The sequence below is a fragment of the Malaclemys terrapin genome, chromosome 8 (genome assembly GCF_027887155.1).
Source record: "Malaclemys terrapin pileata isolate rMalTer1 chromosome 8, rMalTer1.hap1, whole genome shotgun sequence".
Classification (NCBI taxonomy): Eukaryota; Metazoa; Chordata; order Testudines; family Emydidae; genus Malaclemys; species Malaclemys terrapin.
In genome coordinates, this window is record NC_071512.1 from 54,036,084 (window position 1) to 54,061,926 (window position 25,843).

At 40.4% G+C, this 25,843-nt stretch overlaps 1 protein-coding gene across 1 annotated transcript in view; it reads right to left on the bottom strand.

Annotated features, from left to right (window-relative positions):
• Window positions 1-25,843, bottom strand: part of ACBD6 (acyl-CoA binding domain containing 6) — a 149,992-nt gene that overhangs the window by 50,380 nt on the left and 73,769 nt on the right. Inside the window, exon 6 of the mRNA XM_054038229.1 lies at window positions 12,023-12,112. Within this exon, the coding sequence (XP_053894204.1) occupies window positions 12,023-12,112 (90 nt within the window). The remainder of the gene's footprint in view (window positions 1-12,022; window positions 12,113-25,843) is intronic.

The window sequence follows — 25,843 nt, forward strand, 5'->3', positions numbered from 1 at the left end:
CCACATTTCCTGTCGATTTCTATGTCAGTGAGTTAGTGAGCAAATCTGTAGCACTACATAACAAGTTCCTGTACCGCATGTTAACGAGTCTCACGTGTTAAATAGGTAGCACTGGGAGGCATGGCGCTACCGCGCTTTAAGTGGATTCGCGTGTAAACGGGTCACGCGTAAACAGGTCTGTACTGTATATAGAAGAAAACCAACAAGCATGGGAAAGGAATTTCCCTTCCAATTAAAGTGGTAGAAAAAAATTACTTGAATGAAAAAAAGAGATCCAAGTCATATGTAAAATGAATCAAGGGATGCGTACAGCATTTTCTCAGTTCAGATTCTTGAATTATGACATACTTCTTTGATTCAAATACTTAAGAGAGAAGAGTCAATCAGACATGAATGAGAGGCTACGTTTGGATAGTAAAACCATCCTGTCCACAGTAGAAACCTATAAAACAGGTGCCTTTCTGGAGACAGAGTGAAACATTTTAGCTTCACTGAAATTCTTCTGACAGGGAGAGCCTTTTGGAGGGGCTGCGTGCAAAAATGATCAGTGTTTTAGGGACTGCCCCTCCTAAGTAGATAGACAGTTGGGATGTCCAGCAAAGGCAATCCCTCCAGCCCTGCAAGGCACAGCCTGGGATTAAGGAAACAATTTGCAGCTGCAGGCTGTCTCTATGACTATGCGCTCACCTGGAAAAGAGGCTCAGCTGACAGCAGCAATCTGTGTTTTCACACCTGACTTTCCCTAAGCTGGGAACACCTGAATGAGGTTTAAAGCATTTTGGACAATGACTTCACAAATTAGACAAGTGATTTAACACATTAGCCACATAGTTTTTCAGATGAACCGGAGACTGAGGGAGAGTGGGGGATGGGAGCAAAAGGTGTTCAAATCTTTCACCACACTGAGATAAAGCGCATTAAAATATTTCAAAGCACAAACAAATACGAAGTATGCAAGGCCCAGAGATTCTGGCTTCATTTTTTTTAAAGGCATTTATTAAGAAGAATAAATACCTAGATGGTAGATAGAGCTTTAAGGCCTTAATCCTGAAATTCCTTGCGGGGTGGGGCAGGGAGGCTGGAACTAAGGGTGCTGGGGATGTGACAGCACCCCCAGGCTTGAAGTGATTTCCATCACATACAGGGTTTACAGTTGGGTCCAATGGCTCTCAGCACCCCCACTGTACCAACTGTTTCAACTCCACTGGGGTGGGGGTGGGGGGGCAAGGTGGTCAGGCTCCTGCACAAGTGCATGCAGAGGCTATGCATGGGTGCATGTAAGGTTAAGCACTGGGCACAGTCCACTGCACTGAGCATTAAGTCTCAAGTCCTACGTACCACTGCCTTATTCATAAGTGTGCAAAAAAAAAAAAAAAAAAAAAAAAGGGTGGGGGGGTGGGGACAGGCATAACTGAGAAGACAGGAGCTTAATTATAATTGGCATGCTAATGAGCTACTTAGCTACGTCTCCTCTTTGGCCCTTCTGCTACTAGGCAGCAGTAACATGGCAGCTGTGCAGCAGCTCTCATTAACACAGGATTGGGTTCCATTTGCCCTGTCCAGGTCAACACTTTATCTTGGATTTATATGCCCTACGCTCGATGCCTTCACTGTACAAAGTCAAGCTCTCGGGGTAACGTCATTTTCTTTTTCTGCATGGGCATGTAAAGGGGAAGAAGGCACAAGGAGTCTCCTCCTCTGTCTCTGCACTGCACCACACTCGAGCTAGGTGCAACGGTGGTACTTACACCTTGTACAAGGCTAAAACCAATCCTGGCTTCAGTGGATGGAGAGAGGCAGGGAAGGGGCAAAGTCAAGGCCCTGCAACAATTTGACACCAGGACAACAGTGCTGCCCAGGCACAGGAATGTATATAGCATGTTGCACTTCCTGATTTTACAAGAGGCACTGGCATTCCTGAGACATTATGCCACATGGAGCTCCCACTGGAGGCTCTTCCTGCACCACACCCAGTTAAGGGACATGCCTCCAAAGGAACGACTGAATCTTTATCATGAAGCATTGCACAATCATTAATCAATCCTCACACCAATCATAGGAAGTGGGTGGTGTTATCTGAGGGGGAAACCAGAAGAGAAACATGAAATAACCAACCTATTAGAGGTCACACAGCAAGTCAGTGGCAGAACGGGCAACAGAAGGGAGGACCTCTAGCTCCTCTCCCTGCCCTGGATTCATTCTTCTGGACAAAACTGCTTTTCACTTTCACTAACATTCCTAACAACACTTGCAATTAACTGGCTTTCCTAGCTTGTTGATTTTAAAATCCTTATTTCAGTTTCTGTAAGCACTGCTCTGGCAACGGAGTGCTCAGAGGCAGCAGAGAGGGCCCAAAAATGTTTTTTTCTTAGCTCTTAGATAAATAAGAACTATTGGAGTGGGAGCAGGGGTGGGGTTGCAAGAGAGATTTCTGTGTGGCAGGATGGCTTGAGAGAGAAAAAAATCAAAATCTAGAGAATAAAGCTATTTTGACACCAGTCAAACTTTAGGCCTAGATTATTTGAAGGTAGAGAGATAGGCCTGCAATCCTGCCTCAAACCGCCAGGAAAGGGTGGTAGGTCATTCGACTTTCCTGCCTTTCTTCCAATTCAAAAGGCAGCTATAGGCAGGGGGAGTCTATAAGAGGGGCTATTTGGGGACACTGGATCTTGGGTAGGGTGGGGCTTCATAAACATCCAAACTTCTTGAAATTTATCTGAACTTCAAACCTGTTGAGTTCCTGATCACTAAGTTACTCAACTTTAAAATAGCCTAAAATTCCCCAGAAGGCGCATACAATGTTCTGGCAGCAGGGGGCCTAGAGACTCCCAGACTATTGCGGGTCTTCAAGAATTATTCCTGGATTTACTGGCAATTATATGCTGTGTGGGGGAGAGAGAAGAATGTGGATACATAAAATCTCACTAAAACAATTTAAAAAACACAGCTTCTTTCTTGTGTGCAACTGCTTTTGCTTTGCAGTGATGCTGCCCATCACACACATGCTGCCTGAATCTCAACGCTGCCAACAGTTTTGCTGCATCCAGCAGTGAGACAGTGATTCCGGTGACAAAAAGGAGCAGGGGAAAGATGAATTGTACAAGTCAAGCTGTGAGATGCAGAGAAATGATGCATCAAAATCCAGTACTTTTGGAAGGAAGAGCCCTCTACCCAAACAATCGGCAAATGCTGCTCAAGGCATATTCAGAAGCTGAAGAATGAACTAAGGTGAATCGCTGGGTCGAATCTGAAGTTCTAGCAGAAACCTGTAAACGTTTTATAAATGGTTCTGCTGCAAGGGATTTTTCTCCCAGTAGTTAAAAACAGCATCTGCTGAGTGGTGACCACTTAGCATTCAACCTGCTGCCAACCTACATTCCACAGAGATCTGCAGGAGAGGCATGGAGCTGTGCCACTTCTAATAACTGTGTGACTGGCACCAAGTCAATGCTTTAATGTTGAAAGCTACCCTCTGTCACTAAGCAGATCTTTCCTTTCTTTTGGCTAATGGATTTCACACCCATTGGCAACAATGTCAAGAGTGCAGGAATATAAGCCTGCAGAGTCTTCTGAGAGCTGCTTATCAGAGCTTACTTGGGCGGTACACAGAGAGGAGGAGGGGAGAAGAAGGAAGCTGACTTGGATAATAATTTTACATTTAAAATAATTTTAATTTTATTGGTACTGGCATGCCTACTCTTAGCTTTCCCTTTCCCCCACCCTTAGTTTCTTCAATCATTTGCACCATCCTGCCATGATACTGGTAAACGCTGCAGTATTAAAAACCTCTTTCTCCTGCTGAAGTCTGCAGGCACAGTTGCAGACCCTTATAATAGCTGACAATCATAGCAAAGTGAACTTTCTGTCTTGTCTACACTATGCTTTTTGGGAAATCTACACCAGATAGCAACTGTACAAGCAGGAGTATAAACAAGGATCAGACATTTTTACCACGGTGTCACTTAGACTTGTAGGGTTAAATGCCACAGTGGTTAGACTGCTGATGCCATATCTATAATAGCACTCCCCACTGATGGCACTACACTGGTGTGGTCAATGGCTGGATATTCTCACAAAATCCTAGTGTAGACACACAGCCATAGTGCCTCTGACCCTTAGCCTGAAGGTTCAAGGTGTACAAACCAATCTCCTCAAAACCTCCTTGATGTCCTCAAGTGCATGGGAAGAAAAGGCACACTACAGTCAGTGCAGGAATTAGGGGAAGAAATGCATCCCCAATGCAAAATCTACATTGATGCCACCCATACGTATATGGGCTACTATAGGGTTTGAACTGCTAGCAGCGTATGCACCTCACTATTATACATTCTAAAGATATGGGGTAGGGTGAAAAAGAGAGTCACAAAAACATTTTTAGAGCCACGCAATACAAGGGGAAAACATAACAGAAAAAATACCAAGCAATTTTGACATATCCATAATTTCTACTTCATTTCTGGCTAATAGTGGAAATTAGTCTTCAGATAGTTGATAAAATCAACCTGTCTGTGCTGGGTTAGTACCATGATCTGCGGCCAGGCAACTACTTCTACTAAAATTGATTTTCCTTTTTGGCAACCAATAGGCCAGTCAATAATAATGTTATTTGAGAAGGATTGAGTCATGAGGGAGATGAACCTTCTCTGCCATTTATTATGTTTGTATTGTCTCCATTTGAAAAGAGTTTTTTCAATAAGGATGTGCAAGAAGGTATTACAAGGGGATAGCTACTTTGTGTCCTGGTATCTGGAAGCCCTCTGACTCAAAAGCACGTTAGCATCCAAATTGATAGAAAAGAGGAAGCTCCTGTCTGTTAAAGGAAGGTGGCAAGGGCTATGACAAGGTAGCTAGAAAGCTTTTATTTTTGCTAATCAAGCAAGCCCCATGGTCCATCCGAAGTGTACTGTCCCAGCATGGGATTGGGAGAGAGAGGCAGAAGGGATGCTTGCCACATTGCTCTTGCTGGCTAATCTAAGAAGTCTTTCAAAGCAAAAAATTCCACGCATGAGTGCTACCGCAAGAAAGACAAAACTCAAAGGGTTTTTTACCTGCTGCAAATGATAACATTAAGAGGTGTGATTTTAGGCAATCATGCTGCCTAGGGGCAGCGCTCTGAAATGCCATGGAGGAGACCTAGGTTCTATCTCAGTACTGATTTCCTGATGCTAAACTGGGAAGAACCTGAAACACTACTGAAGCAGCATACTCAGGCCCTGGTGGAATAGGGAGGAGAAATAATATTTGTCATCATCCTTTATCCATTCCTCTATCCAATTAAAGGGGTGGCAGTGACAGAAGGAGTCTCACAGTTCTGGCAGAGATGTGGAGAAGCATGTGAAGGAAGAACAAAAGCTGTGATCTCTTACAAAAGATCTGACTACTGAACCTTCAGTGATATTTCCATCAAGGCAGAAACTAAAAACTAGGGATACAAATGATTTTCTCAGAACTAAACATTTTACTTGCATCTTTATTACCTATCTATGAACAGCATCATTAGCAAGACAAGCTACACATCACCACCACAGGAAGAAAAGACCTAGGGCACCTTTCATTGATATTCTGAGCAATATTAGAAACAGAATGAAACTATCCCAAGTAGAAAAATACTCTTTTATATACAGGAATACAAGGCAATGATAGAAGATTCACCAGGTATATTCACCCTAGAAGTATGGCAGATTTACAATTCAAGTTATTATATGCAAAGGGTTAGGTTAATGCAACATTAGGATTGCACAGTTAAGCACTCAAATATCCGGAAATGAAAAAACTGTTGAGCACAACTTTACCTCTGCCCTAATGGGCACACACAGATACAATACAGTCTTGATTCGTGATCACATCCTGTTTCTCAAGTAGTATAATTTTATCTACAACCAGTGACTTACGTGTGTATCTTAGGGCATGTCTACAGAGGGAAACTGACCACAATAGCAGTTTCAGAACAGCTCCCCATGTGGACACTGTTCTGGAATAAAAGTCACTTTATTCTGGAATAATTAGTGCACTCAACAAAGTGTCCACTAGTGGAGCTATTCTGCTCAATTTCCTCATGTAGACAAGCCCTAAAATAAACTAGGATCAATATAATTAAGGAATGTGTCATAATGCAAAGAGCAGAGTTATGGCTATCCACTCAACCTTAATTTTTACATTTCCTGATTTCTAAGTACTGAATTCTGCTACCTTCATATGTCACATGGATGTAGGTTATTACATTAATTTTCCTGCTTTTTTAAAGAAAAAGTCACCAGTTTTATAACCAATAGCCACTTTTGTGAGCAAAGACCAACCAATTCCTAGTCTAGTCTGTATGTTTCTGGACTAAACAAAAACCAATCAGGCCAAGGTCAGCTAGTGTCAGTTAGTAATGACGGTTAAGTACATATTTCCATACTTATGACCTAGTATATATCTGTAATGGAATTTGTTTATTAACTTTAAAATCAAAATAACTGGTTTTCTTCATAGATGGCTTAATTTTAGGACTCAATTGGACCCACCAAAAAGTCAGTTGTGAAGAAAATCTGTTCAGTAGTTTTAAAGGTGCAAACTTTCAAGTCTGCAAAACATTTTGAAAGGTGCAGTGTGCATTTGTGGACAGTGCTTCTTTAAGTGGGCACCAATATATTTTACTCAGAACACTGCAATTTTCAAATGGTAATAATTAAAAAAAAAAAAAAAAAAGAAGGAGAAGGAGAAGAAGAAAAGCTAAGAGAAAATATGTGCAAATACTGCAAAGTTTACCAGAATTACGGCAGAACAGAAGACAACATCTATAACAAGTTTCAAATTCCAAACCAGTCAGCTTTGCTGTACTCCTTCCTAAAAGTGTGGCCAGATTTATATTTATTTATTAAACAGGAAAGATGTGACTTTATTTTACACTTGGCCAGACTCAAAAACAGCCAAAGAATTTTACTCAAATTTTTCTACATAAAATTAAAGTTAACTTTTGGGCACAGGACAAAGATGGAAGATTTCAGCAGATGAATGTATGTTCTGGATAGTTCTGAGCATGAGGAACATGGGATAGAACTGAAAGACAATTTCTGTCTTAACTATTCCGGGTTCATGAAAGAGCAATCCACTCCACTAGTGAGGAGGAGGAAGCTCAAGGGGAGTGGACACCAAAGGATAAGCCCAGAAGGTTATTCTGAGTACATTAAACCTTTCCCTGAAGACCTAAATGCTGCCTCAAATTCCATAGTATAAATGTCCAGATAAAAAGAAATCAGCTGCATGGTGCATTCTACCGAGCTGATTCCCTCCCTTCTCCCTCCTATTACATTACAGAGAAACCAAGGTACTTTTTCCCTTATGAGAAAACTTCTCTAGTGTTCCAAGAATGGATGCAGGCATGCTGCTGACTTTCAGCCTCTCACATCATCACACGGTGGCAAAACACGGCATTGCTGTTTTATGTTGAATTCAATGGAGAACCTGAAAACCATGAGTTAATGTTGGATTTGTATGGTAACCTGTTTTGGTGTATCCTGGCTTTTCATGGGTGGATGGTGTTGCTGTCCCCTAACTCCCTGCTGACTAGAGAAAGCGAAGAGAACAGATCGGTTAATAGTTCCAACACACAAACACCTTTATGGAGAAAATGATGGGATGATGAAGTCAAAGAGAATGACATAAAGCTGGCAGATAAAGGCGCATAAAGCCTCCTAGTCAGCAGCTCAGATTAGGACCCAGTTTAGAACAGAACACTATAAGGAGCAGAGCTTCTCAAAAGCCTGGATTCTGGTATGGGATAATTTTACCCAACCTGATGTTACCTGAACTCATGTCATGAGATTCAACCCATCCTCTAATGGAGTTTTAGATAAAAGTACAGAATTTTTGCTGTGTTAACAGATTCATGCCTGATCTTCATCTTGCTTCCTCCCACTAACCTAAGTGAGTCTACAACCTATGATTTCCATGTGACAGCATACACACATACTATTTCTCAGAACTCAATATAGCCAGTGTTTGCCCAGTACAGAAATATATCAGCTGAACAGCAAAACCCCAATGCTCTTATTGCATTTATGTTACTATCATGAAAAAGCCATTTGTCATGCTCTCTATCATTTGGTCGCTTATTAGATCAGAGTTCACCCAACCTTTCTTGAAACTGAACAGGAGTAAAACCTATATGCTTTAAAACAACATCACCCCATGTAAAAGAGGGCAAGTCAGGTCTGACCTCCGGCACAGATGCTTCATATGTACAAAATCTCCATTTTCCTTATTTTTACAAGACAAGGCAAGATATCCTCTAAAACAGTGGTTCTCAACTTTTCCACTCCGAGGGACTCTATTTTCCATACTGGGGCCTCCCCAAGATCCCCTTCCATTAGGGATATGGGAACAGCAAGGTGGTTATGATCTCTTGAAACCTGTTTACAACTCCCATGTTGAGAGCTCTGTTCTAGAAAGCATACATTCTACAAGCAATAATACCCTACAAAGAGAAAGCCATGACTGTTTCGATAGAAATAGAATGTTTCACTTTACTCACAGATGGATGAAAAACACCAACATTTATTCATTCATCAACAGATTCAGTCATTCATACATTTTAAGGCAAGAAGGGAACCTTATGATCATAGGCTGACATCCTGCATAACAAAGGCCAACTGCTATGTTAAGAACAGGCTCCCCCTTTCCTTTACTTCACTGTTCAATAAATACAGATTTTTCTAAACTGAATGTCTCATCTCTAGGAGGCTGCCTTTGGAAAGATCTCTGAGTTTTGGGTGTTTCCAGCACAGTTCCAAAACACCACCCAACCACCCACTTAGAAATGGCCTTTGGCTCTGAGGATTTAGGTAATTCGATTACATAAACGTTCCTTTTCAACATAAAGCAGGGAAGTCTGTTGTGTTTCTGCACCCTCCTCCTCTATGTCAATCACTTACCGCCTCTTTTCAAACATACTATTAGGGCTAATTATGGACAATCAAAGAACTCAATGGATGCAGGCTTTCAGTGGACAGCAATGAACTGCCTCTTTAAACCCACAGCATCATTGTTTAAAAAGGACAGTCAATCTACTACTGCACTCCAGGAGCTTTGTGCATACTGCAGGACCAAATGGCACCATGGAGTCTCTCCCCACTTACCCGCTTCAAATACATCAGTGTATGTAATAAAATAATAAACAATTATTTACACTTATATAGCACCCAGAGATCTCAAAGTGCTTTGCAAAGATAGCTATTGTTCACATTTAAAAAAACCAAAAACAAAGGAAAAAGGGAGGCCTGGCTCCAGGTCACCCAGCTAGAAGCAGTAAAACTAAGGGGTCCCAGTGAACAGTCCCTCCATGCTCTAACCACTATACTATAATGCTGGTGCTACATAAGAAACATAGGAGGGAAAAAAACATACAGTGTCTGCCTAATGAAAAAGCACAGAAGCAGCTGAGGGGGGGGGAGGGGGGGGATTATTTTCTAATGTCCTAGAAAGGTATGAAAAATACTGCAGACAAAAAATAAAAAGGAAAAAAAAAATCCATCATATAAGCTTCCCCCTCTATTGTCTGTTGCTGTCACTCTTATGCTCCCAGATCTTGTGTCTTATGCTGCCTGCATTGAACACTGCTGCATGTATGAATGAAATAGGAAGATATCTCAAGGCATGTAGGGTAGAAGGTTTCTACAGAGCCTGTCCCCCAGACTGGAACCTGGCAGACTGAGAGCTATGTGTAGTCTGGAATGTGAACTTCCAGGGTTAGCACATCATGTTAAAATAATAGCTCCACTAATGCAAGTCACTAGAGATTCCCTTATACTTAACCCCCAATTCTTTACAACCCACACATTAACTGATAGTGCATTTGGTAATATATACGAGCCCATGCTTCAATGTTTATGACATATTTGGAAGCATAACTTTTTTCCTCTCTCTTTGGTTGTTCCTCCAAAGAATTCCCCATAATCCTGGGTTTTAGACAGTACTTCCTTTAAGGAAAAGGTCCAGATAAAAAGTAAACACTGGATCATGAAATCCTGAAAATGTTATCACTGTTAATAGAAGGTTGAGGAGAGAGAGAAAATAAAATAAAAGTCTAAGAATTGTCTGCCTTCTCCGAGAATACATCTATGTGCAAAATAAGACCTTTAAAAAAAGGTCTCCTTTATTACCGTGGAGGAAAAAAATATCTAAGATTGATTTTCTTTCTATAGCTATTATTAAACTTTTGTTACTGGACAAAAATAATTTGGTTAGAAAAAAATGTGCAATACGTTAAAAAAGGGGAAAAGAGTTAATAGAAAATGATGGTACAGAGAAAATACAGATTATTTTCCTCCAGCTAAGGAAGTCCTCCCCAAGTTGTACTTTTACAGCTAAAGACACTCTTGGTGCACTAAGAGATGTGAGATACAACCATCAGAAAGAGATGAATTTTCAGGGAGTGTTATTCCAGAACTCCAAGCAGCAGCAGAGCCGGCTCCAGGCACCAGCGAAGGAAGCAGGTGCTTGGGGCGGCCAATGGAAAGGGGCAGCATGTCCAGGTCTTCGGCAGCAAGTCCCTCAGTCCCTCAAGGACTCGCTACCGTATTGCTGCCGAAGAAGTAAGCGGCGCGGCTGAGCTGCTGCTGAAGTGCCGCCGATTGGGGCTTTATCTTTTTTTTTTTTTTTTTCTCCTTTTTTTGCCACTTTGGGCAGCAAAAAACCTGGAGCTGGCCCTGAGCAGCAGATATTCCCTGGGGTCACAGGGTAAAATACAAAGACAAATGTGTAATCCCAGTTCTCCTGGTCTCAAGATCATGCTATTTCCAAACATTCACAGACGAACATATCACACATGATTAGAGTAGTAGGTGTGGTGTCCAGTCTCATCTTGGAGCAAGGGAAATCATGGACATAACTCCAGCATCATTCAGTATAATTACTCCTCCACAAATCTACTTTTTTTTCAAAGGTGCACAAACAATCTTTGAAAAAAATCCTCAAGTAGTCTGCATAACAGAAACCTAGGAATCATATGCTCAAAGAACCACAGGTCCCTGCCTAAACCGTCCCACAGATTTCAATGGAACCAAAAAAAGTTCTCTTAATATGTACCCTTTTCACAGCCTGTCCATAGTAGGGTCTGTAACAATATTTTAAATAGATTTTAAACATGTTTAAAGCTTAACTTAGCTACTTCCACCACCACAATGTTACTGCTGAGTCAAGAAACCTACAAGATAGCCTATTGAACTACTGCGACATATGTGAAGTATTTCCAAACCACTTAACGGGATACTGAAAGATCATCAGTTCGGGCTAGCACAGTTCTCAAAATACACACACACACACACGATAGGGAAATGCTGCAAGCAACAACCATATTGGAAAACAACTGTTAATCATGGTTCTGGAAGAATCATGTTTGACAATTATTTCTGAACATGATCACAGCTAGCAAGGTTCAACCCTTAATTACAACAGGATTATAAATACAATCTACATTATAAAGTGAGATCCAACTGTAACAATTTCAAACAACATAATCTGAAGCACCATTTAGAATACTTTGTTTAAGAAATGTACCTTCTAATAAATGAATGTTCTATTGTGTTCTACTCTTTGGCAAACAGGTTTCTTCCTGCAGTGGAATTTTCTTTAGTTCACTCTCCAGTCTTCAGATGCTCTGCTGAAGCTATAGGATATTAAGGAACTGGACAGCGCCTACCAATTAATTCTATCTAAGCCACCAAACATCTAGTAATAGGAAATATCTCTGGTTTTGCCTACCCAAGTCAGATTTGAACTGATCACCAACAAGTGAAAGACACTATTGCAGGAAGAAATTTCATCTTGCAACTGAAAAGGTTCACTATGTTTTTGTATTTGGTTGTATGGAAATCTGCTTTTAATGGGTATATTCTTCTCACATGTATCGCTTTAGGGGGTCTCCTCCATATTCAATACTCTGAAAGAATTTGCTTTGGAATCCTGATGGGACAAAGTATGATGTGTTTGGTCAAGATACATCATGCACCATCGAAAAGCAAGTTTTCCATCCCTTCCTTACCTGGCTGTTAACATTGGCCGCATGCTGTAGCAGTACCGAGACCAGCTCCTTGTGTCCTCGATCACATGCCCAGTGGAGCAAAGCCCTGCCCTAGAAATATCCAAAAGAAAAAGAATGAAGTCAGCAGAAGCTATTGTAAAGAGACCCAAAGTCCTATTGCTGGAACCCTGGAAATCACGAACAACTAAACATTGAACATTAAAAAAGCCACAATCAGAATGGCCTATAATGTGCCATTCATTCTCACTTGTATGTTTACACAGCAAAGTCAGGAGCATCAGCCATCTGTTAGAAGGGCAACACACGGCCTGATTCTGCACTCCTCTGGACCCAAAACTCCAACTCAAGTCAATAAGAGTTTAAGGGAGAATGAAGAAAGCAAGAGACCAGAATGTGGTCTGCCTTCTAGACAGCTTTAGGGTTTAACTGCACCAGTGACTTTAACGGGAACAGAGTCTCTCTAAGGCTAAGATTTTTAAAGCTGCCTAAGACATTTGAACCCCCGGTTCCCATTAAAAGTAATGGGAACTAGGCATCCAAATCCCCTCGTTGCTTTGCAACTCTCAGCCTAAATCACTATGATCTGGGCAATAGGGTGTCATCTAGATCAGGGAAAATTTATTTGAATCTTTTCTTTTATCGACTCTACAATCCTCCCTCTCCCTTCCCCACACGTTTCTGCATCTGAAGTCACTGGGTGCACTCCCAGAAAAAAATGTATAATGACTCCTCCTCCACTAAGGTGGGTGGCAATCACTAGTGGAAGTCCAGATCCACCTATTTGTCAAGGACATGGGAAATAAGTAACTCAGCACTCTTCTGAGGACTGATCGACATGCAGCTTAACACCCTGCTATGGGCAGGGCAGGTTGTCATGTTCAGAGAATGGAATGTTTTTTCCATATTAAACTCAAATCTCTGCTTTATGCCGGTTTTAATTGGGATTAAGCAAATATCTAGGGCAAAAGATGGAATGAAGTCAAAGGAGCACTTCACGAAAACCTTTTTCTCCCCTTCTCTCACATTCAAACTCTTTCCGGGATGTATATCTTAATTCTCCCCATTAAAGGAGGGTCTAGTTGAAAAACAGCGTGATCTGAAAGAGAAAGCACTCAGCAATTTAGAAGTCTTAAAAAGTTTTCCTTACTTTGTCTTTTGTGCAACAATTGATTCATCTCTCTACCTGTGAGAACCTGCTTCAAGTAATCAAGCACTAGATGGTGAAAGGGAGGCGAATGGAAAACTGATCTATGCAGATGTCCTAAGCATTCTGCCCTAGAAAGGGCACTGCTGCATGCATAAGTTAGGAGGAATTTCATCACCCTTTGTTCATCCCAATCTACCCAACTGAAGATGAGCTTGTGCCACGAAGTCCTGATCTGTATCTGAACCTCACCAAAGTTTGGGGGTGTCCACATACAGAGTTTTGGTTTGCCCTGTACAGGGATAGGGAATAGCTGCAAAATCTGGAGTATTCTATTTCAGGGTCTCGGTTTAGGCTCATCTCGGAGAATCATCTCAACACAGGACTGCCCAGGCTGTGAGCGCTTATTATTATTATTATTATTATTATTATTTTTTAAACGCTTACATTTGGATACCAAAACACAGTTCTTCTGCTACGGTTTCATGTGTTATTAGCTGCAATAGCCACACTCCCCACTGAGCTTAGGAACAGTTATCTTGTTACCTACACGAACAGAATCCAAATCCACCCAAAGCAATAACAGAGCCTTTTAATGAATAGCTCTAAAACATTTCTTATCAACTACAGAAGATGTTATAAATTGGCATATTTTATATCTTCATTTAAATAAAATAAAAAGTAGATGATATTTTTAGATGGCAGTTGTTCTATCCTGGCTATCACTTACTTCCAGCTTAATGTATACACTTTATAGCTGTTTATGTTAACAGGTAGTTTAAATTAATTTCTCCAGATTGAATATGGTGTGTCACACTCCTGCAGAAGGATCTTTTAAACTCATGCTGAGGTAAAGCAAGATCATATAATGCTGCTTTGTGACATTTTCACAACTTGCTTTTTCTAATGTACCACCCAACACACTTGTGGTCCTTCAAAACCAAAATAGGGTTATCCCTTGACATATATCTTCCAACATTGCAGTGGGGAACAAAGTGAGCAACTCACTTATCTATTAATAGGAGCTGTGTGCCAGTTTTCCCGGACACTGTGCCAAAAATTTACTAGTAGAAGGGGGATAGGAAGACACCAGTGACTAAATCTCTCTCACTTTTCATGTTGGATATTTTTCAGTAGGGTAGCAGATTTAGAACATTATTTTGAGTAGGGAAATGTGATCTCAGACATTAGGCATTCAGCTTTTTACCACACTTTTTGACCCAACAAGTAATTAATTTTTGTAACACATTATTTTAATGGTACACTAATTAACCTTGAATTAGAATGAATTCTCTCACAATTACTTTCTATGGAAGCACAGATTACATTGACACCCACATTAGTATCATTTAATGATTAATGTTTCTGCACTCAACATTACAGTGAAAGACTGAAAGGAGGAAAGTAGTACTGATAGACAAAGCATCTTCAATTAATCTAGGGGCCACCAAATGAAATTAATGGGCAGCAGGTTTAAAACAAATACAAGGAAGTTCTTCTTCACACAGCGTACAGTCAACCTGTGGAACTCCTTGCTGAGAAGGTTGTGAAGGCTAGGACTATAACAGGGTTTAAAAGAGAATTCGATAAATTCATGGAGGTTAAGTCCATTAATGGCTATTAGCCAGGATGAGTAAGGAATGGTGTCCCTAGCCTCTGTTTGTCAGAGGGTGGAGATGGATGGCAGGAGAGAGATCACTTGATCATTACCTGTTAGGTTCACTCCCTCTGGGGCACCTAGCATTGGCCACTGTCGGCAGACAGGATGCTGGGCTGGATGGACCCTTGGTCTGACCCAATATGGCCATTCTTATATTCTTATGTTCTGTGATCCACTAACACTTTAGATGTTGGATTTGTACTAGATAGGTAATCCAAATTTCTCTGTGCTATAAACATATATTCCAGGAGATAGAAGCACTTTATTTACAAGATGCAAAGTTCCCATGAATACTTCTTATTAGGGCTGTCAAGCCATTAAAAAACATAAACAATTTAACAATCTGTTAAACAATAATAGAATACAATTTATTTAAATATTTTTGGATGTTTTCTACGTTTTCAAATATATTGATTTCAATTACAACACAGAATACAAAGTGTACAGTGTTAACTTTATATTTATTTTTGTTACAAATATTTGCACTGTAAAAAAACAAAAGAAATTGTATTTTTCAATTTACCTAATACAAGTACTGTAATACAATCTCTTTATCATGAAAGCTGAACTTACAAAGGTAGAATTAAGTACAAAAAATACCTGTATTCAAAAACAAAACAATGTAAAACTTCAGAGCCTACAAGTCCACTCAGTCCTACTTCTTGTTCAGCCAATCGCTCAATCAGGTTTGTTTACATTTACGTGGCAGACAGGGCCGGTTGCAGGCACCAGCTAAAGAAGCAGGTTCTTGGGGCAGCCAATACCAAGGGGCGGCACTCCGCCCGCTATTGGGGCGGCACGTCTGGGTCTTCGGCGGTAATTCGGAGGCAAGTCCCTCAGTCCCTCTCTTCCTCTTTGAGCTGCCGCTGAAGTGCCGCCGAAGAGGAAGAGAATGAGTGAAAGACCCACCGCCGAACTGCCGCCAAAGAGTGGAGCGGTGCAATTGCGCTGCCGCAGTTTTTTTTTTTTTGCCGCTTGGGGCAGAAAACCGGGAACTGGTCCTGGTGGCAGATATGCTAAAGATTCACATGTCCCTTCATGCTTCAACCATCATTCCAGAGGACATGCATCCATGCTGATGACAGGTTCTGCTTAATAACAATCCAAAGCAGTGCGGACTGATGCATGTTCATTTTCATGATCTGAGTCAGATACCACGTGCAGAAGGTTGATTTTCTTTTTTGGTGGTTCAGGTTCTGTAGTTTCTGCATCAGAGTGTTGCTCTTTTAAGACTTTTGAAAGCATGCTCCACTTCTCGTCCCTCTCAGATTTTGGAAGGCACTTCAAATTCTTAAATCTTGGGTTGAGTTCTGCAGCTATCTTTAGAAATCTAAATCATTGGTACCTTCTTTGAGTTTTGTCAAATCTGCAGCGAAAGTGTTCTTAAAACGAACAATATGTGCTGTAACATGAAATATATGGCAGAATGTGGGTAAAATAGAGCCGGAGACATACAATTCTTCACCAAGGAGTTCAGTCACAAATGTAATTAACAAATTATTTTTTTAATGAGTGTCATCAGCATGGAAGCATGTCCTCTGGAATGGTGGCCAAAGCATGAAGGGGCATACGAATGTTCAGCATATCTGGCATGTAAATATCTTGCAATGCTGGCTACAAAAGTGCCATGCGAATGGCTGTTCTCACTTTCAGGTGACACTGTAAATAAGAAGTGGGCAGCATTACCTATTGTAAATGTAAACAAACTTGTTTCTCTGAGTGATTGGCTGAACAGGAAGTAGGACTGAGTGGACTTGTAGGCTCTAAAGTTTTACATTGTTTTGTTTTTGAGTTCAGTTATGTAACAAAAAAACCCTACATTTGTAAGTTACACTTTCACGATAAAGAGATCACACTACAGTACTTGTATGAAGTGAATTGAAAAATACTATTTCTTTTATCATTTTTACAGTGCAAATATTTGTAATAAAAATAATAATATAAAGTGAGCACTGTACACTTTGTATTCTGTGTAGTAATTGAAATCAATAGATGTAAAAACGTAGAAAAACATACAAAAATATTTAATAAATTTCAACTGGTATTCTACTATTTAACAATGCAATTAAAACTGCAATGAATAGCAATACATTTTTTTAATCACGATTAATTTTTTTGAGTTAATCGTGTGAGTTAACTGTGATTCGACAGCCCTACTTCTTACATATAACATAACTGTGATTATCTAATTGTAGTGGGATAATATCATAATTACACAGTAATTACCATGCAATTACCAGACAAAAAGCTATTGAAGTCCTTAAATCATGGTTTAAAGACTTCAAGGTGCAGAGAATGCTCCAGTAAGTGACCCGTGCCCCACGCTACAGAGGAAGGCAAAAAACCCCCAGGACCTCTGCCAATCTGCCCTGCGGGAAAATTCCTTCCCAACCTCAAATACGGTGATCAGCTAAACTCTGAACATGTGGGCAAGACTTGTCAGCCAGACACCCAGGAAAAAATTCTCTGTAGTTACTCAGATCCCACCCCATCTAATATCCCATCACTAGCTATTGGACATATTTACCACTAATAGTCAAAGATCAATTAATTGCCAAAATTAGGCTATCCCATCATACCATCCCCTCCATAAACTTATCAAGCTTTGTCTTGAAGCCAGATATGACTTTTGCCTCCACTACTCCCCTTGGCAGACTGTTCCAGAACTTCACTCCTCTGATGGTTAGAAACCTTCGTCTAATTTCAAGTCTAAACTTCCTGATGGCCAGATTATATCCATTTGTTCTTGTGTCCACATTGGTACTGAGCTTAAATAATTCCTCTCCCTCCCTGGTATTTATCCCTCTGATGTATTTATAGAGAGCAATCATAGCTCCCCTCAGCCTTCTTTTGGTTAGGCTAAAACAAGCCAAGCTCTTTGAGTCTCCTTTCATAAGACAGGTTTTCCATTCCCCGGATCATCCTACTAGCCCTTCTCTGTACCTGTTCCAGTTTGAATTCATCCTTCTTAAACATGGGAGACCAGAACTGCACACAGTATTCCAGATGAGGTCTCACCAGTGCCTTGTATAATGGTACTAACACCTTATCTCTACTGGAAATACCTCGCCTGATGCATCCCAAGACTGCATTAGTTTTTTTCACGGCCATCTCACATTGGTGGCTCATAGTCATCCTGTGATCAACCAATACTCCGAGGTCCTTCTCCTCTTCTGTTACTTCCAACTGATGCTCCCCGACTTATAACCAAAATTCTTGTTATTAATCCCTAAATGCATGACCTTGCACTTTTCACTATTAAATTTCATCCTATTACTTTTACTCCAGTTTACAAGATCATCCAGATCTTCCTGTATAATATCCCAATCCTTCTCTGTATTAGCAATACCTCCCAGCTTTGTGTCATCCGCAGACTTTATTAGCACATTCCCACTTTTTGTGCCAAGGTCAGTAATAAAAAGATTAAATAAGATTGGTCCCAAAACCGATCCCTGAGGAACTCCACTAGTAACCTCCCTCCAGCCTGACAGTTCACCTTTCAGTACAACCCGTTGCAGTCTCCCCTTTAACCAGTTCCTTATCCACATTTCAATGTTCATATTGATCCCCATCTTTTCCAATTTAGCTAATAATTCCCCATGTGGAACTGTAACAAATGCTTTACTGAAATGGAGGTAAATTAGATCCACTGCGTTTCCTTCTAAAAAATCTGTTACCTTCTCAAAGAAGGAGAACAGGTTGGTTTGGCATGATCTACCTTTTGTAAAACCATGTATTTTGTTCCAATTACCATTGTCCTCAATATCCTTAACTACTTTCTCCTTCAAAATTTTTTCCAAGACCTTGCATACGACAGATGTCAAACTAACAGTCCTGTAGTTACCTGGATCACTTTTTTTCCCTTTCTTAAAAATAGGAACTATGTTAGCAATTCTCCAGTCATATAGTACAACCCCTGAGTTTACAGATTCATTAAAAATTCTTGCTAATGGGCTTGCAATTTCATGTGCCAGTTCCTTTAATATTCTTGGATGAAGATTATCTGGGCCCCTCAGTTTAGTCCCATTAAGCTGTTCGAGTTTGGCTTCTACCTCAGATGTGGTAATATCTACCTCCATACCACATTCCCATTTGTCACCCTACCATATCCCTAAACCCCTCATTAAAGACTGAGGTAAAGTATTTGTTTAAATATTGGGCCATGTCTAGATTATCCTTAACCTCCACTCCATCTTCAGTGTTTAGCAGTCCCACTTCTTCCTTCTTTGTTTTCTTCTTATTTATATGGCTATAGAACCTTTTACTATTGGATTTAATTCCTTTTGCAAAGTCCAACTCTACATGGCTTTTGGCCTTTCTCACTTTATCTCTACATGTTCTGACCTCAATAAAGTAGCTTTCCTTGCTGATCCCTCCCATCTTCCATTCTTTGTAGGCTTTCTGCTTTTTCTTAATCACCTCTCTGAGATGCTTGCTCATCCAGCTTGGTCTACAACTCCTGCCTATGAATTTTTCCCCCTTTCTTGGGATGCAGGCTTCTGATAGTTTCTGCAACTTTGACTTGAAGTAATTCCAGGCATCCTCCGCATTTAGAGCCACAAGTTCTTCTGTCCAATCCACTTCCCTAACTAATTTCCTTAATTTTTTAAACTTAGCCCTTTTGAAATCAAAAACCCTAGTCACAGATGTATTTTTGTTTATCTTCCATTTAGTTTGAACTGAATTAGCTCATGATCGCTCGAACCAAGGTTGTCCCCTACAATCATTTCTTCTATGAGGTCCTCACTATTCACCAAAACCAAATCTAAAATGGCATCCCCTCTTGTTGGTTCAGCAACTACTTGGTGAAGGATTCCATCAGCTACCGCATCCAGGAAAAACTGAGCCCTATTATTATTACTAGCACTTGTCTTCCAGTCTATATCTGGGAAGTTAGAGTCTCCCATGATCACACAATTCCCATTAGTATTTACTTCATTAAAAACATTAAAGAGGTCTCTATCCATATCCAAATCAGATCCCGCTGGTCTATAGCACACCCCAAGCACTATCCTAGGGGAGGTTCTAGTAGCTTTCTTCCCCAATGTGATTTTTGCCCAGACAGACTCGGTCTTATCCATTCCATCACTTCTTATTTCTTTACAGTCTACCTCATCATTGATATACAATGCTACTCCACCACCTTTGCCTTTATTTCTGTCTTTCCTAAACAACACATACCCTTCAATAGCTGTACTCCAGTCATGACTACTATTCCACCATGTTTCTGTTAGCCCTAGAATATGTGGTTTCGCTTCCTGCACCAGTAGCTCTAGTTCCTCCATTTTGTTACCGAGGCGCCTTGCATTGGTGTACAAGCATCTTAATTTTTGCTCACATTCTTTACCCGATTAGGTATTGACATTCTACTGCCAGTACCACCTATTAGACTGGTATCTACACTACCCTTCCTCCTTATGTCCATTCTCCTACCCACGGTTGTATCCTTTCTTACTTTGTTTTCTTCCCTCTCAATGTTAAAATCTGGCATGGAGATTACCTGTACATCTCCCAACCATCTCCCCCAAATTCCTAGTTTAAAGCGCTTTTAAATCAGTTGTGCCAGTCTCCATCCTAGAAGTCTATTTCCTGCCCTACTCAGGTGAAGTCCATCCTGAGAGAACAATCCTCTGTCCATGAATGCCTCCCAGTGGCCATACATCCCAAAGCCCTCCTTATAGCACCACTGCCTGAGCCATCTGTTGAGCATCATAATCTTGTCACACCTTTGTTGCCCTTCGCTAGGAACAGGCAGAATCCCACTGAAGATCACCTGAGACTCGAATTCCTTAAGCGTCTTCCCCAGCCTTGCATAGTCTCCCTTGATTCGTTCCAGTGAGAATATAGCCGTATCATTTGTTCCCACATGAAGGACAATCCGTGTATTCTTTTCTGCTCCCATTAGTATCCTCTTCAGCCTCAGGTCCACATCCCATATTTTCGCACCTGGCAGACAGCACACCCTTCTGTTCTCTAGATCAGCTCTGGTTACAGGCCTGTCTATTCTTGTCAGTAAGGAGTCCCCAATCACGTAGACCTGCCTTTTCCTGGTGATGATGCAATTCTCCGGTCTATCCCTGTTCCCTCTGGCTGCAAGTCCTCTCAATTTCTATTCTCCCTTGCAATCCTCTGCAACCAATCCCATATCCTCCTGGGGCTCATATTTGGTGTTGTTATCTCCATTGACTCTTCCCCTCTTCCTATAGGACTCACTGCTCTTCTTCTTCCTTGCCCTCTCACCTTCAGCGACCACCTGCTGTGCCCCTTCTTCATTTTCCAACTCCGCAAACCTGTTTCTGAGCTCTATTTCTCCTTCACTAGCCCGTCTTTTCCTCTGCCTGGTTCTCTTAGTCATATGCTTCCACGGTCTTCACCAAGCAGTCTCCCCATAGAATTCTTCGGTCCTGCTTCCATCTGCAAGTCTGATCTTTTCCCTTCAGCCTCCTCATGTCTTTGCTCCATCATCTGCTCGAACCCCCTTCTAAACTCAACCAGAGTTTCCACCTGCATCTCCAATCCTTGAATCTTTTCTTCCATCAGCTCTATCAGGCGGCACTTTATGCAGATGAAACTCTTTTCAGGTATCCCCTCCAGAATCATGTACATACCGCAGCTTCTACATCCAGTCATCTTCATTGTGTCTTCCACTGCTTGCATCACCACCACTGCTGCCTCTGTCATAGCCTTCCCACCTAAGTCCTGTTAGTCTGGGAAACACAAACCAAACCAAAACACCACAACCACAGCAAAGCAAACCCCCAACAAGCACCAAAACACTGCAAGAACACCACGCACTCCCTTCACTAGTCTGTCTGTTCCTCTGCCTGCCTCTTTTAGTCTTCCCTGCAAACTCCCACTCAAACTCCCCTGTTTACAGCTCCGTTTGCTGGCTCCTGTGCCACTACAGCTGTCTATCCTTTAAACCAACGTTTATGTTCTAGATCTGCACCTATATCATGTTGTTCTGTGATTGTTTCTTATCTTCAAAACAAGAAGAGTGTGACTTTGCCAGTACTGGGCTTGGATGAGACCATAAAAGAAAACTCAGCATATTGCAACAGTAGTCCTGGCAATCCAGTAAACTCAGTAGTTCCGAATGACTACAAAACCAACGCCCAAGAAGCTGCTGCTGGAGATCCTTTCTTTTGGATGAGACAAGAAACTGAAGTCAACTGATCATCTGTAATCATTAAAAATCGTGTGCTTGTTGCAAGAGTATGGATTTAAAGCCTTGGGCCAGTTTCACTTTGGGTCATTGTGACACAATGTACCTCTGTGTCCACACCCTACACATTATTGTGATAATCTTTATACAAAGTATGCCTTGTGAAATATCATCTGAAAACTCATAATTTGCTGGTCAATATTATCCTGATAAAATATGTGTGGCAACATTGTATGTGGAATTATAAGATTTAACTGTACAATGTTATTAACGCATGTTCCAAACCATAGCAGAAGTTGGCAAACAGGTCTGTCTTAAACAAAGGAATATGTGCTCTGCTTAATGTGCATTTAAGCAGTAAACAGAATCATCAAGCAGGAAACTTAGAAAAAGAAACCTCAAACAGGTGAGGAAAAGCGTTAGGGAATATCCTTTCCCATAGACTTTGTGTCTCCAGAATTTCATCTGGAAATAAATATTTACCAAGATGGGGACTGACACTATAAAAAGGAGGGAACAAACACCCCAAGAGACCCCCTCCTCTGTCTCTGTCCATCGATTCACTGCACCAGAAGGGACAAAGGAAGCAGCCATTAAACTGGGAAAGGGGTCCTGGCATAAGAAGTTTGGTCAGTAAGACTTCTGAGAGCATGAGGTAAGAAAAAGTTTGCTTGAATTTACCATAGTTTGTTAAATTAGGCACCAGTGGCATTTTATTTTTATTTTTGTAACCATTTTTGCCTTTTATGCCTCATTACTTGTATTCACTTATAATAAACTTGTTTTATGATTTTATCTAATCCAACGTGTTTAAACTGAAGTGTCTGTGAACTCCAATTGGTGTAACAAGGTGTGTGCATATTATTTCTATTAAAGAAATATCGACTTTATATGAATTAGTATTGTCTAGGAGAGGGCTGGGCAATACAGGACATATACTTCTGGGAGAAAATCGAAGACCAGGAGCGTGTTGGGGTCACCCTGCAGTATAACCAAGGTTGGTAAGAGCTGAAGTATGGCTGGCTGGCTGTAGCTCACACATAGACATACCTGGGAGTAACTTACATGCTGGGGGCTGTTTGTGAGCAGTCCAGACTGGAGGCCACAGCAGCAAAACATTGTAAGAGACACCCCAGGTTACAGGGCAGGGGTGACACATCTACTCAGTCTGGATTGTACACTAAATCCAGTATGGGTATGTCACAGTCATTATACTCTACTTTCTATATTTCCTCTACAATTCCAAATGGACACAATATTTTTCAGTTAGTGACCTACATTGTTCTACACTGTAATTGGTTGCTATTATAAAAACTGTCATCTTCCACTTGAGAAATGGTTGCATTCTAGTAGCAGGCAAACAATCCCTAAATACATCCTGTAAAGCACTATGGCATCATGCTGGATAAATGTAAATTGTTAAAATACAATAATTTACTTTTGGACCTATAAAAGAATAATTACTGAGTAGTCTGCAGAAGCATATCATTGTTACAGAGGTAGATAGTATCTACAAAGGAATCTCAATACTGTTACTACATAATAAAGAGTACTTCCAAGAGATTTGTGAATTAAAGTGTTATCCATATCCAGAAAGCAAATTCAAAATTATGAGCATTTGGAAACACAAAAAATCAAGTTAAAATGTTAACAGCTATAGCTAATGGACCTAACACCTCAAGAATCAGGAAAAATCTATTTATCAACTTTGCCTATCACAAAAAAAGCATACCAATAGACTAATCAGTTGTAAACAGTGGTAATACTGGGCAATGTGTGAATCTTGGATATGGGCTATGCAATCTGTAAAATCTTCTAGTCTGCATAGTAGTTAATTTATAAGAGTCATTACAAAGTTCACCCTACACGCTAGGAGGATTTTCCAGGCAATACACATTGGGATTTCTTGGAGAGTCCCCTCCCCTCCATCACAACTTCATTATGGTAGCAATGTTTATTGGGCAATGCTTAAATCACAGATGTGTTCAAATTGGCATGAGTAATTTAGAATGTGAAAGTATATGCTGTAGTGATGTCCTTCTTTAATTAAATGCAGACAAAATCTAAGATGCCTATTTTTGTTGTTGTAGCAGCACAACAGAGCATAGGCAGTTGTTGCAGAAGTTATTTGAGAGGATGCAGTTTTCTCTGCCCCTCAAGTCTTGAATAATAAGCATAAATTTAGCCCCAATGTATTGACCCTGCCTCTTAAATCTTCCATGTCTCGCTTGGATTACCATTGCCAGCTTGGCCAGCTTTTGTAGCAGTTTCTCAAGCCAACAGCATATAAATTTTGTTTCAACATGAATCACAGGTTGTTCAAACACAAAGTAGGGGAGGATGGGTTACCTCTCAAATATTTTTTTTCAAGTCCCAGTAGAAGCATGTAGGAGAACAGTCTTCATTGCAATTAATCCAGAGAGAGAAAGAGGATTATAGCTAAACTGAATGGATGTCTCAGTATAAAACTGATTTGGAATCTAATTGTTTTCATAAACCTGAAAACAGAGTGTGTGTGTGTTGGTGGGGTGGAGTGGGGAGTAAGTGTATTTGTCAAGAAAGATGCAATAGTTCTTAAACTACATTCTTTTCCCATCAATCCCAAAAATACCATGGAGCTGTTTACGTTGGGAGCTGGAACATGATCCTTTTACATTTAAGGCTCCAACACTGCATGGAAAATCTCACAGAGGCACGGCTACGTTGACATTGCTCTCAATGCAGGAGCCAGGCTTATGGTGGCATGAGGCAGATGCTCTTTGTTAAAGGCTTTGCACCCACTTAAACACGGGTGTAGAGGAAACAATTATTTGTTTACTTTGGTTTCAACAATAATATAAAAAAGGATGTTTCTACCCAAAGTTCTATGTGCTCTTGACACAAGTTCCAAAAACAAAACAAAACAAAAATTGAACAGATCAGGACACATTCTAGGAAGATTTCAATGCCTTTGAAAATAAAAACAAAAACAAAATAAAGCTGGAAATGTATTTTTGTTAAAAAGGCACCAAAATCTCTTTCCTATCAGGATATGCCATGAACTCTGAGGTGACAAAGTAGCTAAAATGTAACACTGTATCCTTTATTTTATTATTTTCCCTTGCATACAACCCTGTATACAAGGACCCAGTTGCTTTCATCTGTGCCTATTTCTTTTAAACCAACACAGCCTACGCTGCTGAATTTTGGGCAATTTAGAAATAGTGAATGGGAGCCTATACATAATAATTGTCATCAGACACTTTATATAATCCTCTAGGACTCTGCTTAATTCAAATTGAAGTTTATTGTACCTGAACTATTAGCCAGTGTTCTTGTTGGAGAACTGAGAAAGAACAACATATTCTTTTCTTTACGTGAGAAGACTGTGTATGTAATTAGATTTAAAATTGACAAATTCTATATGGTTTATTCTAGTAGATGTGGTTAGCACAGATTTTTAAAATATATTCATTTCTAGCACCCTATTCTGAAATCGTTTTGCTTGTAATAAGTACAACTTCTCACGTTATGTATGTACCACTAGATTTTTATCTTGTATTTCCAAATTGGTAGGAATTATTTGTACAAAATGGAGAGGATGTAATTATAAACATTAATACAGAATGTGGAAAAAATTTGAACTGTTTAAAAACTCAGAAAAGTCATTATCATACAAGAAAAGGATGTGCACAGATTCATTACAAAATTATGCACTGTATAAGCAAATTCTATTCCATAACAAGTTAATTCCTTAGGAGCTGGGCTTATTTGCATATATCTGCACTCCCATTTTAAATGTATGAGAGATACAAGGTAGGTAATAACTTTTATTGGACCAACTTCTGTTAAGCTAGTTTCCTGATTATCTTC